We start from the raw sequence: 17,325 nt of genomic DNA, 5'->3' as shown, positions 1-17,325 counted from the left end.
CAGGCATTCCCTAACTGGAAGCCATGGCAATGTGTGACCTCACCCTGCAGTTCTGGCATCCTCTGAAGTTTAAGAACAGTTTCTTGAACGTGATTTGCAGGGTCAAAAGGGATCACAGATAAAATCCTTTAGAGATTTCAACAAAGACAGGAAAATTCACTTCTTTCTCCCCCAGAGTTGATCAAACACTGATTCCTCCTTGATGGGCTTCTATGAGACTGGGCTTCTTGGACTGTGCGTCCCATCTCCATTGCATTGTGTGCTACCTGTGTGTGGTTTTCCAGACTCCTCACTGGAAGAGCTAACAGATCCTTAAAGCCAACTATTTACTAAGTAGAAAAGAGCATGGAGGACCCTCTTTAGCATCGAACATACTCTAGTTGAATTTGGGGAAAATCTCATTTTAATTATTTTTTCTTTTCTTTTTTTTTGCTTTTTGGGTCACACCCAGCATTACTCCTGGCCATTCGGGGACCATATGCAATGCTGGGAATCAAACCTGGGTCGGCCACATGCAAGGCAAATGCCCTACCTGCTGTACTATTGCTCTAGCCCCCATTTTAATTCTTTAAAAATAGACAAACCCATCTTATCTGGCTACTGGTTAGGAAACTGACCTGGTTTGGGCTTTAAGAAATAAGTATTCAGCACATTTTGCTTTGTTTATAGCAAAGACAGCTACCAGGATGATGAACCTGTTGTTTTTCAAACTAAAGAAAATGTTGAAAGTTTCATCTGAAAAAGATCAATGTTCTAACTTGTTTGTGATACAAAAGCACATACAAGCAAAGACCAGTAGGTGTTTGGGTTCTTCTTATCTGCAGTATCTGCATAATGGCAAATAGGCACATTTGTTCAATTAAGTTCAAATCAGTTAAAGAAAATGTAAAATGTAGTTCCTGGTTGCCTTAGTTACATTCCGGATATCCAACAGAACTAGAGCCAGAGTCTCACTGAAACGTGAGCATCGCTGAATGAGGTTCTTCTTGAGTGCACTGTTCTGGGACTAATTTCCTGTCTTTTTGTTTCTAATATGGTTATTACTGCTTGGGTTTGTTCCCTGCTGCTGTTAGGGAAAATGACCCAAAATACTGTAACCTATGACAAACACAGGAATTTGTTCTCTCTTGTTTTGGAGCGATAGCACAGCGGTAGGGCGTTTGCCTTGCAGGCAGCCAACATGGACAACGACCCGAGTTCGATTCCTCCGCCCCTCTCGGAGAGCCTGGCAAGCTCCCGAGAGTATCTCGCCCGCACGGCAGAGCCTGGCAAGCTCCCCGTGACGTATTCGATATGCCAAACACAGTAACAACAAAGTCTCCAATGGAGACGTTACTGGGCCCGCTCCAGCAAATCGACGAACAATGGGAGGGCCTTTACCTTTACCTTTACCTTGTTTTGGAAGGTCAGTTCCCAAATCTAGGCATGGCCGGTTCCCACACAATCCCCCACCAGCCTCTTTTCCTTGCTTTATAGCCATGTCATTTCCTGCTTCCTGGCTTTATAATCACATAATTGCAATGTGTCTCCATGACCTCATGGCCACCGTCTTTTCTGACTGTGAAATCTTTCCCTCCTGAGTACAATTGTTTGCACTTGAGCTCACCAGATTAAGGCAGGATTATCTCTTCAGGTGAGGCAATGGTCACTGTCTTTCTCTGCCTTACTACTACCTTGGAAGGCCAGTCCGGAACTCTGAGGCACGCAGTGACAATATTTGAGTTTCTTGGAACTTGAACTTTATTGAGTTTAGTTACATGAAGTAAAGCAAATACTGAAATTAATAGTTCAGTTAGTGGAAATTAGAAACTTAATCTAGACTTAATGATAACAAAGAGGGAGAGTATTAACTTTGTCACATTTCAAAACAATTGACCCTGGCTGGAGAGATAGTACAGAGCATTGGGCACTGGCCTGGCAAGCAGAAGACCCTAGTTCTATCCCTAATACCCCTTTGGGTTCCTCAGGCTTACCAGGAGTGACCCCTGAGCACAAATCCAGGAAAAGTGCTGAGCACTGCCAGATGTAAACTGCCTCTGAAAACAAAAGCAGAGTCTATCATATTGGTACTGTGAAGATTAGTCAGAGATTGTTCTCATTTTTTGGTTGTTTGTTTTTTTATTATTAGTGAAACACCATGAGATAAAGTTGTAGACTTACAAACTTTCGTGCTTCGGTTTCAGTTATACAATGGTCAAGTACCCATCCCTCCACCAGTGCCCATTTTCTACCACCAATGAACCCAGTAGCCCTCCCACACACCCCCCCCACCCCACCTGCCTCTGTAGCATGGCATTCCCTTTTGGGGAATTCTCTCTTTCCTTTAGGGTGTTGTGGTTTGCAATAGAGGTACTGAGTGGCCATCGTGTTCGGTCTATAGTCTACTTATGTTCTCATATGAGAACATAACATATGTTCTCATATTTGACAGTAATAAGCTCTCAGTCAACCCCCACTGGCCTATCCAAACTTCAAGTCTCAGCGCTAAACCAACTTCTGGAGTGACTTACAGTATCTAGTATCCAGTATGAAGCAGGGTTTGGGGGGGTATTAAAAAAGAGAAAAAGAAGTACTTTGCCTTATCTTGTAAATTATAAGAGTTAGGACCTGACACCTTTGGGGGGGTAATTATTTCATTTACTGCAATCTACTGCAATGTTATTTTTTAGTTTCTATTTTACTTTATGTTGACAGTTTATCCTTTGCATTTACCTATTGGTATAAATGTTCATGCAGTTGCCTGAAGCAGGTGGAACTGTCCCCAGAGATGCTTGTCATCTAGGAAAGTCTAGCTTCCTGTCTAGTTTCAGATATTTTCTTTCCCATCTTGTGACTGTCAGAGCTAATGACGGCACTCCTCACAACTCCACAAATCTCCTGGCTATGTTTATGACATCTATTATCATATTTTAAGCCTCACTTAAGCCAGAGAAGGTGCGTCCCTTGGCAAGCTGCTTCTGCCCTTTCCTGCAAGTTCTAAAGTAACTTTGAGGTTAGTGTTGTTCGCCAAACTAATGATTTTTAGAGGAAGTCTTGCCTTTGGGGACAAAATAGACAGAACTTGGGGTGATTATGCTAAGTGAAGGAAGTCAGGAAGTGAAACACAATTACCAGATGGTTGCATTCATGCGTGGAATATGCATAACTGTAGCAAGCAAACTGGCAAAAAAAAGGAATTCTAAGACTCCTTGAAATCTGGGGGGGTTAGAAGAGGAAGAGAGGGAGTGGGGAGTCAGAACGTAGCAGAGTTCATTTTGATAATGAGCTGACACCAGATCTTTGGTGCAGGAAGTCTTAAACACACACAGTTCCATGAAGCTACTTCCCAGAAATCCAGAGTATTATAATAAGCCAATAGGAAATAAGAAAGAAGAAAATATGGGAAGAAGGAAAGGTTGTTTCTTTCTTTGTTTCTTTGCTTCTTTCTTTCTTTCTTTCTTTCTTTCTTTCTTTCTTTCTTCCTTCCTTCCTTCCTTCCTTCCTTCCTTTCTTTCTTTCTTTCTTTTTTCCCTTTTTTCTTTTTTTTCGGCTTTTGGATCATACCCTGTGATGTTCAGGAGTTACTCCTGGCTCTGTACTTAGGAAGTGCTCCTAGCGGTGTTTGGGGGACCAAATGGAATGCCAGGGATCAAACTCAAGTTGACCACGTGCAAGCAAACACCCTACCTGCTGTACTATCATTCTGGTTCAATTTTTTTAAGTATTTTTATTGGGTAAAGTTGATTTATTCCCAAGTCTTCTTTCTATCAAATGGAGAAAATTTTTCCCCTTGAGCATAGAAAGCCAAAGCCCCAGCTCAATGTGCAATTCTAGCCTCTAGTTGAATTCAATCTTGTGAGTGGGCTATTAACAATGGAGATCTGGCTATCCTTTAAAAAGAATATATGAATGTTAAGATAGCTATTTTTTCAAAGATTTGCCTTTTGCTCACACCTAAGGTACATTCTACTTCAGTCCTCCAAAATGCAAATGCCTTCTTTGATGAAACAGGATGTTGGAATTACCAGGAGCCAGCTAAAAGATAAATACTTTATCTTTTGCTAACTTACTTCAAATGTAAATTTTTTTCTCCATTGAAGGTAACCTATTTTGTGAAAACTATGAAACCTTGAAATCTGCTTAAATGGTGAAGCTTTAAGAATTCACAGTCTGAAACTCTGAAATAATCAAGTGCCTTTTTTTTTTTGATCCCAAATGCAGAAATTATTTAAGAGGAAGGGAGGAAATAAGGGACTAAGGAAGCCTGGATGCATGCAGGAGATCTGGTTTGACCCTGGGCCCAAGACTTCAGGCCCTGAACACCACTTTGAACAGTCGGGAGAGTGCTAGGAAGATAGGCTCAAAGTAAAACAAGCATATAAAAATCATAACCTTTAAAGTCTTCTCAAAAAATGTCTAAATATTATGATTTTATCTTTTTGGGTCACACCCAGCGATGCTAAGGGATTACTCCTGGCTTTGCACTCAGGAATTATTTCTGGCGGTGTTTTGGGGACCTGGGAACCTTATGGGTTGCCAGGGAACAAACCCAGGTTGGCCACATGAAAGGCAAACACCCTACCAGCTGTACTATCACTATGGCCCCCGTAAATATTATGAGTTTTTACAAAGATGTATCTACCAGAATTAGAAAAGCAGAGAAAAGACAAGCCAATAGCAAGGTTCAGTAACAAATTCATAAAAAAAAAATAGAAGGTATTGTTAATTTCCAAGACGCAGAATATCTTCTTTAATTATGACAATGTGGGGCCTGAGAGATACTCTAGTGGCTATGGCACTTCTAGAATACAGATGACACACGTTCAGTCTTCTGCACACCTAGAGCACTGCCAAGAGTAAATTGTATGTAATTTACTTAATATGAAACAAGTTTTATTAATTGACTGATTGATAATAATACATACAACTATGAAATTATACGTAATTTACTCTGAAGAATCAAATAAAACAATCCCCCACCAGAAAGATAAAAACTTATAAAAATACTAAATAGTCGTACTTTGTGGTGCAATAGGGCCTCTAGAGTAATGATCTAAGAATATAAATTGATATGATCACTTTAGGAGACATATTTTCATTAGTTATGAAAGCAAAAAAATAAATATGTATCAAACTGGAGTCATTCTTTCCTAGATCTAGATCAGTGAGAGATGTCTATGCAATTGTTTAGAAAAAAACCAAAAAGAAAGATGGACTCAAATGTTCATCAATCAGAAATGAAAAAAAAAATCATTGTGGACCATTCATACAAGGGAATAATACCAATTAAAATAAATACCTCCCAAAACATACAGAATTTTTACAAAATTTATTCTGAAAGATAAAATCAAGGAAATAGTGCATATGTGTGCTTTTGAGATTGTTTGATCTTTAAATTTAATTAAAAGATCCATAAATATATCTATATTGTATTTTTAATAAAATTTTAATATTTTTATAAAAATACACATATAATTCACTCTTTCAAAAATTAAAATTACCATCTATAGCATAAAAATCAGATGAATTGTTACCACTAAAATAGAAATGGGCCAGATAAATGACTTAGTGACAGAACCTATATCTGCCATATATGAGGTCTAGTAATTGATCTCTGATACTCTCCAAATACATACATACAAACACAGAGAATTTGTTACTGGGTTCACGGGTGCTGATGGGGAGTCAACATGGTTCTTTTGTTGACTTGGTGGTCACTAGGGTGCTCACATGCTTGAAACTAAGGAGCAAGATACAGAACAGCTCTAGCATGACACCCAAATATCTCATTTCCTATCCACCTTTATTCACAAGCTGGTACCTTTGAGCAGATTTTAACTTTCACTCATTCTATTATAATAACTACATCCATCACTAATGAACCCACTTTGTCTCGCAGACTAGGCTTTTCTCATTCACTGTGATATCACTAATACTTCCTGACACATAAGAAGTGTCCAATAAATATTTTCATTAAAGAAATCATATATATCTGAATTTCCAGAAAGAATATTCATGTTTTCACAAATTGAAAGTTGAACATATGCTGCTAAGTAAATTTCTCACACGGCAAAAATACCACATTTTGTTTTGTCTTTCCATCATGAGGCTGAAAACCACATCAGGTAGGAACTCCTCAGAACTCTGCATCTCTTTATATCCAGAGTACAGAGTCCCGAGAACAGAGTAGGGAAGATCTAAATTTAAGATGGTACTCTCCTTTTTCAGGGTTCTCCCATAGAACTATGTCACCCCCAAAGATTAGTCTTTTGAGGAATAAACTCTGTTTTCTACTCATTCTATTTCCTTCTCTTACATGATGATGAAATAAAGCAGATACCGAAAAACAGCTTAAATGGTTCCCAGAGCCTTTTATAACAGCTAATTCAGTTTCCATCTAACAATGTCTATAAATTAGCAGTATAGGAATCAGACATCATCATAGCTCCTACCTTGTGATGGTGGAAGAGGAAGTGGAAAGTGAAATGCTAAGGAATTTTGTTAACTAAATTGTTCATTTTCAATCTCAGCTGCATGAGACATAGTCAAACAGAAAATGATTTGGAGCTCAGATAGATTAAGGCATAAAAGAGGGTACAGGTCAGGTTAGTTTCTGTGCCTGGGCAGAAAAAGCAGTTCTCACACATGTGCAAGTATCTAGAAACCAAAGGAAAAGTCAAGAAGACAAGAGCATTGGACGCCAATACCGGGAGAGCCATCAGAGAGCTCCAGCAACCCACTGACTGGCCATCAGGAACATCAAGTAATATGGAAGCCATATCAATGAGCATGACTGGGACCATTGAGGAACAGATAAGCAGGGTTCAGACCAGGGGGTTCAGGAACATGTACGGACGGGACTAGCCCGAAATCGGTGTGAGACTTGGCCCCTGTCCGTTGTGAGATTGGGAATATAGAATGACAGAAGTGAACCAACTAGGGCTGTACAATAAAGGAACTACAAAACCAAACATCTCTTGAGTTGGTTCACTCATTTTTGCCCAGGACTCCATCCATGGAATTTATGCCAAGGTGAAAGTCCTATGGACTATTTTATGATGAACTGCCAAGTGTTGGTCTCACTTAAGAAAGCATTCCCTGAGTGGCCTGTGTGATAATATAGCAGGTAGGGAGCTTGCCTTGCATATGACAGACCCAAGTTCAATCCCTGGATCACATATGGTCCCCTGAACCTGCTAGGAGTGATCCCAGAGAACAGAGTAGGAGTAAGCCCTAGTATAGCTGGGTGTGCCCCTGGCAAAAAAAAAATAAATAGATAAATAAACAAAAACAAAGATTTCTCTGGGACCAAATTGATAGTACAGTGGGTAGGGCATTTGTCCAGCACTCAACTGACTGGGGTTCAATCCCTGACACTCCATTTGGTTTCCCAAGAACCTCTAGCAATTCCTGAGTACACAGTCACTAGAAAACCCCGAGCACTGCCAGATGTGACCAAAAAAGAGCAAAAGAAAAAAATATTTTCCCAGGTGGGAATTTGCAACTTTAAGTTTATGTTGTTTGATGATAGAAAAAGAACTGGAGGTATATGAGAATACTTCTAGACTCTTGACATAAGGTCAATATTTCAGTTCACTGACCAGTCCACAGTCAGCATCATTCCTCTCCGGATCAAGAAAAAGAAACATGTTTGAAGAAAAACCTAATACTTTTCAGGAAATTAGATTTCCAATGCCAGTTTTGGCAAATCATATATTTAGAGATTTAATGTGTACTACCTAGTGATTCCCTCAAAGCCTTAAATAATCTTGAAAATAATCTTGAGTTACAAATATTTCTATGGTAGCAAATAAAGTAAAATAAATCCCGTCTTGATTTCTCTACCAACACTCTTAGCCTGAAAGAAAAACTCTTATAGGAATCAAGGAAGGTCTTAGTCAAGGATGAAAGCCTTAGGAAGAAGACAGATGAGAGAGCTAAGAAGCAGGGCAGAGAAGTAGATGGAGAAAAGAAGGGGGAGGAAAAAGAGAACTGAGGAGGAATAGACAGTACTGCTGGAAAAATAACCAGAAACCTAATATCATAGGAATTAAATCCCTGCAGTCCAGATGCAGGGATCATGAGACCCACATAACATACACGATGTATTCAAGAAATTCCCCAGAATTTAAAACACAATTAAAGGAAAGAGATATTTTAGGTGCTCAAGTAAATTTGGGAAAGAAGAAAATAAAGTTTAGAGGCACATTACTAGCATTCAAACTCAGTATTTGACTAGAAGATAAAGAAATCTTTAACAAAAGATAATTGATAGGAGCTTGATTCTGGCACCTTAGACCACCTGGCCATCCTGACACACCTGAGTTCGATTCCTCCACCCCTCTTGGAGAGCCCAGAAAGCTACTGAGAGTATTTTGCCCGCATGGCAAAGCCTGGCAATCTACCTGTGCCGTATTTGATATGCCAAACATAGTGACAATTGTCACAATGGAGACTTTACTGGGCCTGCATGAGCAAATCAATGAACAATGGGAGGACAGTGACAGTGACAATTGATAGGAAGTCCTAAGAATGCACACAAACCCCATTACAATGACCCCAAAAGGTGGATAATAGGTTTCAACTTTATAAAATACTCCAAAAGACTTCATATCACTGAATGTATAAAGTTGACTGTTGCTAAAATATAGTAACCTCCCAGCTCCCCTAGATAAAGTACTTTTGTTTGTTTCTGAGCCACGCCCAGAGAGGGATGTTCAGGGGTGACTCCTGGCTCTGCACTCATGGGTCACTTCTGGCAGCAGTGGAGATATATATATTCACTATTTTATTTTTGGAGTGAAAAAGAAACATGTTTAATCCTTGAAGAAGTAATGTTAAATAATCAGAAAAGGAGCCGGTTGCTGTTTAAATGAAGGTAACAGAGACTCCCCAAGATTCCTCCCTGGGACACTCACAGTAAGAACAGCCGTAGACTTCGATTCGGAGCCCGATGCGACCCTCTCCGTTCCAGTCGAGAGGTACCATCCGCACGTAGCGGGCGACCACCGCGTGCTGTAAGTCGTGCCGGACCACCCCGTCCGAGTTGGTGTTCCCAGGAAACGCCTGGAGAGAGAAACGGGATGTTCCAGTTAGTCGTTTAGAAAGAAACGCTTTATGGGCTGAAATGAACTTAAAATAGTCTAATTTCGAAGTGGGATTTTACGTTCCTCACACCAAAAAAGGATTTAAATTCTAAACCTTCTCTAATATTTTCTTTCCTTTTTTATTGGAAAAGCCTCAGCTTTACTGCATGGATAAAGTGAAGTGCCCCACTGGGCTCTCTGTCCCTGCATTGCTCAGCTGGGTACCAAATGCCTGATTGTCTGGTACTTGTCTCAAAGGTGTTTATGGGGCAGCAGAGCTACTGGCATTGGGGAGGCCATGCAATGCTGAGGATCAAACTCCGGGTCCCATGCATGCCTCTAGCACAAAGTCTATCTCCCCTGCCGACAAGTTCAGTTTTCAATGGGAACTGAAGTCCCCAAGGTTTCTTCCATATGGGTGAATCCAATCATGTGAAAAGAATAAAGCATTCTACAGCACCCACTGTATCAGACAATGCACACTTAAATTGGGACTTCTGGTATTTTGTATTTAAAGTATACAATAAACAATTACAGAATTCAATCTTATTTCTTCGCTTTAAAAGTCCATTATCTTGATGTTGAATACTTTCAACATAAGTTAATATTTAAAAGAAAAGCAAAATAAACAAACTAAAACAACAACAACAACAAAAACACCCAACTAAACATGTTGGTAAAGGTGAGGTTTTCCACTTTCCATTGGCACAAAGACATTTTGAAAGTTTATCAGTAGATCAAAAACTTGTTAATTCAATTCTTTCCATTTACAGAAATTTGGTCAAAAGAATGAATTCCTATGCATTTTATATGTTGTTGATACTTTACATTATCTATATTACCAGCAGAGAGTAAGTGGATTGTTAGTCTTCACTCAGCCAACATGTCTAAATCATTTATCAGACAATAAATACAGAGCAAGAAATATGTACACGTAAGCCAAAATAAATATGTCCCCCCAAATTACAATTTAAGAATGAGGAAAATACTAGTAAAAACAGTATAGGGAAGATATAATTAAGATCCTCATATTTTACTATCATTAAGTAGATACTGTAATCATTAATTCCATATAAAACAAGTAATTAGAAATAGGTTTATTTTAAGCACCAACTTTTTTTGTTCTTGTGTCACACTTGACTGTGTTCAGGACTTATCCCTGGGTCTGTGGTCAGAGATCACTCCTGTCAGGACTCAGGGAACCTTGTGGGGTCAAAGGGATTGAATCCAGATTGCCCCCAAGCAAGATAAATACTGACTGCAATATCTCTACAGCTCCACACACCAGCGTTTTTTAATATCACAGAGACATTCTAGCCATACCAATATCAGAAAGCTTAAGTTTTGTAAAACTATTTTATTAGATCCTCTTTTGTATTTCTTTAAATGGTCTCTTAAATGTCAGAATATTTTTTAGTGGAATGTTCTTTTTAATCATTAAAAGTTGAAATATAAGCACCCATTCTATCTCCAGTGTATTGTATTCTTGACCTGATCATATAAATTCACTCCTATCTAAAGCAAATTTAATACTGTTTTTCAAAATTCCTTTCTACAAGGAATTTTAAAGATACAACACTGCTAAGAAGCAAATAAATACATCTTTAAAAATTCTCATTGGAGGCTAGGTGGCATATATTTTATAGAATTAACATTTTTTGTTTTGATGTACACAATTACCATATCTCACCACTGTCACAAAACTTCCCCAAACCCTCTACCAATGTCATCTTCCTACTTGTAGCAGAGGACATATATTTAATACTAATACTTAGCTTTACTATGAAAGATTAGAGTTTGATTTCAACATAAGGAATTTTAACCCTTTTTGTATTCCTGTTCCACAAAATGTAAGGCTGACATTATAGGGAGATATTGGAAGATTTGCTCAGAATCTAAATGATATAATATTGAAATGGCTCCAGAAATCTGCATTTGGGTAGAGTCCTTCTTGTTTTTTTGGAAGGTGGGGTGCGTATTCATGAGATATCATTCCTGCTGCATTTTCCTTAGCTTTCCTAAGCAGCATAATAACAGTATCACTTCAGACAAGTCACTCCCTTCTTTTTGCTTTCATTACACATAACTATTTGGGTTTTTGATCTTGAATCTGAACACTTAAAACACAGCATCTTTTTGGCACCCTGCTGAAAAACATTGATCAAGAAAAGTAGTAAAGATTTTTTTCCTTTTTTTTTCAAGCCAGCTTTTAACTTCACAAACAAACCACATATCTATTTTATTACACCCTTCACAAATTCATTCATATCTGAGTTCCTGCTCTGCACCAGAGACATTCAAATCACTGGGGTACCGGCACGAACAGTGCAGACTTTCAGATCTCTTGACTTTTATGTTATTAAAGCATATGGAGGGCAAATTGGGGTCAACTATAAATAATACAGATGCAACAAATATGTATATTGTAAAAGAACATAAATATTATTTATCTGAAATATTCAGAGAAAATCGAAAGGCTCCTGAGCATAATGTTTGTGTTCAGGGAACAGGAGGACGTTGGTGGTATTGGGGGTTCAGTGAAGAAGGTGGGGAGGAGCTTAAGAGCAAGTGGTCAGAGTAAGGATATGTAAGGTCCCCTGGGACCCCAGGGAAATTCCAGAGCTAAATTCTGCTAATTAGTAACTCTTCCTTACCTTCCCTCTCCCTAGTAGAGCCCTGAGCTCCACTGTTGACTCTTCTTAATTGAGATGTAAATTCTGCCTCCACTGTTGACTCTTCCTTATCTGCCCCTCCACTAGTAACTCTCCCCTCATCCCCCTCCACCAGAATGCAGGTGTCCTGAGCTGTAAATCATGGGGAGCCAGGGGTAGACATAGAAGATAACAAGATGTCTGAGTTATGAGATACCCGCTAGCCACAATGCCCATGTAAGTGAATGCTGATCTTTGAATCTATAGGCTAAGAAGTGATGTGCTTTTAAATGGATTGGTTAAAAAAGTATAGGTCGTTACGAATCTATTGGCCACGAAATGCGCAGGGTCGGCTGTAACGGCCAGTGAAGGCCTATATAAGATCTTCTTTGAAGAAGCTTGGGGTCTTGCCTGACGGCTTGACCCTGGCTAGCCAGCTCAATAAACTACCTGCTTACTGAATGCATTCCTGTGTAGTCCTTGCTTGTGGTCGGAGATCCAGAGCTGTGCCCTAACAGATGGCCAAGGTTTTCTGGAATGGTGCAGATTTCATTGGAGTTTTAAGCAAAGCATACAGTAGGTAGGGCATTTGCCTTGCATTCGGCTGACCTGGCAACCCGAGTTTGACTCCTCCGCCCCTCTCAGGAGAGCCCCAGAAAGCTACCGAGAGTATCACATCCTCACAGCAAAGCCTAGCAATCTACCCATGATGTATTCAATATGCCAATGACAGAAACAGCAAAGTCTCACAACGGAGACCTAACTGGGACCACTTGAGCAAATCGATGAACAACGGGGGGACAGTGCTACAGTGCTACACACACATACACACACACACGCACACACGCTAAAAGATTGGAGATGAAAACACTTCTCAATAAGTTAATCTACCTCGAGTGCTGGGAGAGAAGGCCGCTGAGATAGAGAAGGGACCACTATGAGAATGATGGTTGGAGGGTTCTCTCGGAAAGGGTGATGTATGCTGATTACAAAGAACCAAATGTGATATCTCCTCAGTATCTGTACTGCAAACCATAATGCCCCAAAGCAGAGAGAGAATAAGAAAGAAAGTGTCTGCCACAGTGGCGAGGGGTTTGGGTGGGGTGGAGGGTGGCGGGAAGTATACTGGGGACATTGGTGGTGGGAAATGTACAATGGTGGAGGGATGTGTGTTGGAACATTGTATGACTAAATCCCAATCATCAAAGTTTTGTAACTATAATATCTCACGGTGATTTAATAAAAAAATTGAAAAAATTAAATTAATCTGTATTCCTAGGAGATTCACAGGAAACTAGATAGTAATATGAATACTACTAGATTGAGTGGAACGGTTCTCAGTGCTGGCTGGGGCTGGGGAACTGGGAGTCGTTCTGATGGGAGTAGGGACCTTGAAGGAGAAGCATCAAACAGTACTCATTGCCTAGCCCTCAGGCACCTACAGGAAGCAGAGAAAGAAATTCAAACATAGAACTGCTGGAATGAGGTGCTCTAAACACAGTGCTCCCTCAGGTCACTTGTAACTCTGTTCACTTGTAACAGAGAGACAGAGGAAGAGAAAAGCCAGGCAGGAGTATCTAGGAGAACCTAGCTCCAGCTTCTACATTCAAAGCTTCCTAAGGAGAACCTCTGGGCTTTTCTATTGTTTGGTTTGTTTCTTCCTTTGTTAACACTTAAGTAACAGACTATTCACTGTCACTTCACTGTCCTTCCGTTGTTCATCGAGTGGGCCCAGTAACATTGTGAGACTTGTTAACTGTGTTTGCCATACAGAATACGTCACGGGTAGCTTGCCAGACTTATTAATAGCAGTAAATGCATTTGAGGAAAAAGAGATAAAGATTTAAATATACTGTGTTTTACATTTCATCACTAAATTAAAAGATAACACACAAAAGAAACTGACTTGGTAGTGTTTTTTTCCCCCCTTAAAGTTCTCAGGGAAGGAACACTCATCGGCCCAAATCGGATGTTTACATTTGAATAGATGTGGCTCACTGCCTGCAGTTTCTATCTTCGTTGTCTACGCACCAACATCCCATTATGATGAAAGAGAAATCGAGAATTTCTACATGGAGCTGGAGAAGTTCTATAAAGAAGACCACACCTTCTACAAGATCATCGCGGGTGATTTTAATGCCAAGATAGGACCGAGAAGATCAGCTGAAGAACTTCACATTGGGACCCATGGCCTAGAATGGAACGAACAGGGTGAGAGAGTGTCTGAGTTCATCATGTCGACCAAGACCATCCATGGTAACTCACAGTTCCAGAAGGCAGAATCTGAACGTTGGATATGGGAGTCTCCCGGTGGATGATTCCACAACGAAATAGACTACATCATATTCAATCGATGGTTTTGCCTGACTGATGTCGCTGTTGTCCCAAAATTTCTAATGGGATCAGACCACTGTCTCCTTCGAGCAAAATTCTACTTCACAGAGGGGGGAGAAAGGGCTGCAAAGTTCAAAAAGAGAACTCCCAGTAGGGCCACCAACTGGGAACTCTTTGGCACTATTGCGGCAACATGGGAAGATGCCATTGTTGACAACATTGACGAGGAATACAATCGACTGGTTCAGCACCTTCATGAATGTGCGAGGAACGCCAAGAGAGAGATAGCCACAAAAAATCACCTGTCTTCGAAAACTATTGAGTTAATTCGCCAGCGTGGTTTGGCGCATGCCTCAGGCAACCGCAAGCTAACATCCGAGCTCGCAAAGCAGTGCAGAGATGCAATCAAGGAAGACCTCAAAGAGAGAAGAGCAGAAGTACTGGTAGATGCGGCAGAAGCTGGGAAAAGTATTCGTTACACCCGCCTGTCCTTGGCCAACTACAAGACCAAGATGACTGCCCTCCGACGTCCTGATGGATCCATCACATCCTCCAGAACGGCAATGGAGAAGATTATCCATGACTTCTACTCAAATCTCTTCGATAGACATGTCCACTTGCCCACATACCAAATTCCACAGGATGGGTATGTCGTTCTCAACATTCTCCCTTCCGAAATCCGACACGCCATTTCGTCAGTAAAGAAACAAACAGCACCCGGCCCAGACAAGGTCAGACCTGAACACCTGAACAACCTGCTGTCAGTACTCATCAATACACTGGCTCGGCTCTTCACTTGCTACCTGTCTGAATGCAAGGTTCCATCCCAATGGAAAACCAGCAGGACCGTACTACTGTTCAAGAAGGGAGATATCCATGATATTGGCAACTATCGCCCGATCTGCCTATTGTCTGTCATCTACAAGTTGTTCACTCGAGTCATCCTGAATAGGATTGGCAGAACACTAGATGAAGGACAACCATGTGAGCAAGCCGGGTTCCACAAAGGATTCAGCACCATCGAACATATCCACACAATAACCAAACTCATTGAGGTTTCTCGGGAGTTCAAGATGCCACTCTGTTTAACGTTCATTTAAAGAAGGCCTTTGATTCTGTTGAGACGGAAGCGGTCATTGAAGCCCTAGCCAATCAGGGCATTCAAGCCCAATACATCAAGATCCTCCGTGAGCTGTATTGCGGATTCACTACCAGGATCTCACCATTCTACAAAGAAGTGATCGTTGATTTCAAGAGAGGGGTTCGGCAGGGTGATACCATTTCACCAAAACTCTTCAGTGCCACCCTCGAGAACATCATGCGATGACTGGAATGGGAAGGAATGGGAGTGAAGATAGATGGTCGGCAACTACACCACCTCTGCTTTGCTGATGACATTGTTTTAATAACACCAAACATCAGCCAAGTGGCACAAATGCTGGCTGACTTTGACCGTGAGTGTGGAAAGGTAGGACTACAGCTGAATCTTACGAAGACAATGTTTATGAGAAACAGCCTCGTTCCTGACACCCCATTCGCTCTCAATGGAACGACCATCTCCGAATGCAACAGCTATGTGTACCTAGGTCGAGAGGTCAACATGACAAATGACCTGGCACCCGAGTGCGCAGGCGGAAGAGAGCAGCTTGGAACGCCTTTAAGAACGTCAAAGAAATGACTAAGAGGATGAAGAACCTCCGGCTCCGGGCACATCTCTTTGATTCCACTGTTCTTCCTGCATTAACATATGCCTCAGAGACCTGGGCCCTACGCAAACAGGATGAGAACGCTATTCAGGTCTCCCAAAGAAGAATTGAAAGAGCTATGCTTGGAATATCACGTTTCACTCAAATGAGAGAAAGAATCCGGAGTTCTGACATCCGTCGATGATCAAGAATCAGGGACGCTGTCTTGTTTGCCAAGGTGTCAAAATCAGACAGGCTGGTCACGTAATGAGATTTAAAGACGACCGCTGGACTAGAGCTATTACTGACTGGATTCCACGGGATGTCAAAAGACCGCATGGTCGCCCACCTACCAGATGGTCAGGCTTCTTCGTCAAGATCGTGAATGATCGGTTTGAGGCTCTTCATGTTCCCAGAGCGAACAGATGCCATTGGGCTACACTAGCACGTGATAGGGACAAAAGGAGACGTTACTGGCGCCCGCTCGAGCAAATCGACGTCTAAAAGTTAAGTGATTAAGTGTGATTAAGTTATTTGAAGTTTTGATATGATTCTATATTGGAGTTATTTGTACTGGAACATTTTCTTGAGGAGATATTTAATCATCGTTCCAATTTTCTTTCTCATAATCTGTTTCTTCTGGTCTTTTGCTTTCTTTTGATCCAATCTTTGAAAGATCTCTGGTTTAAAAATAAGCATTCATTTCTTTGATATAGAGTTGGTCATAGTAACCATATGATATTTTGTATTTCTGACACAACTGTTATAATTTCTTTTCTTACATATCTGATGATATATTTGTTTCTTCCCCCTTTCTTTTTTTCTCATGAGTCTAGAAAAAGGTCTGTCCGTCTTGTTTAGTCTTTTGAAAAATAAGATCCAGGTTTGATCAAACTTTTTTTCCATTTTTTTGTCATTGATTTTTTATTCAATTTTTGCTATATTCCCCCTTCTATCTACTTTGGGATTCATGTCATTTTTCTTTAGTTTCTCAAACTGTGGGATTAGGCCATTGCTTTGAATTTCTTCTTTGATGTAAGACTGTATTGTTAATGATGTATTTTCTGTACCCTGTAGATTATAATAGTCTGTGTATTTTTTCTTTTTTGTTTGTTTGGAGGCCATATCAAACTCAGAAAAGTCTGGCCCCCACTTGGAGGGATGCTCCAGCAGAAACAAAAGGAGAGAAAAGGAATTTCAAGGAAGACCACCACCACTCCCAATCCTACCCACATTGGTAACCCCCTTGGCAATGGACTCTTAGCTAAGTAGAAGTCCCGCATGGGGGCAGGTTGGAAAAACCCTATAAAGGTCAGCTTGAACAAAGTAAGGGCACGTATATGCTGGCCAAGCCCAGGCACTGGTGATGCCTGAGTACATGTGGTGTCTACATCTCCCCTCTTGAGATGTGTACTTTCATGCTTCCATATCTAATGCTGGAGTGTGTGTGAGGGGCTCCATCTGCCTTTGAAGAAGCATTCATTCTCCCTGTTGCTCTCTCACATTCTCTCCCTCCTTCCCCTTCCTAAAAAACCCTCCAAATAAAATTTGTCCTTACTTCACTACTCCTGAAATTTCTTTCTGAGAGGT

General features: G+C 40.6%; 1 protein-coding gene across 1 annotated transcript in view; it reads right to left on the bottom strand.

The window, feature by feature from the left end:
• The window catches only part of CNTNAP2 (contactin associated protein 2), a gene marked incomplete at its 5' end in the record, with an annotated part of 1,346,219 nt that extends 1,337,174 nt beyond the window's left edge, over positions 1-9,045 (bottom strand). Inside the window, one exon of the mRNA XM_056106760.1 lies at positions 8,898-9,045. Coding sequence (XP_055962735.1) covers positions 8,898-9,045 — 148 coding nt within the window. The remainder of the gene's footprint in view (positions 1-8,897) is intronic.
• Positions 9,046-17,325: the final 8,280 nt, after the last annotated feature.

The sequence above is a fragment of the Sorex fumeus genome, unplaced genomic scaffold (assembly GCF_029834395.1).
Source record: "Sorex fumeus unplaced genomic scaffold, SorFum_2.1 ptg000143l, whole genome shotgun sequence".
NCBI lineage: Eukaryota > Metazoa > Chordata > Mammalia > Eulipotyphla > Soricidae > Sorex > Sorex fumeus.
This window is presented reverse-complemented; position numbering and strand designations above follow the sequence as displayed.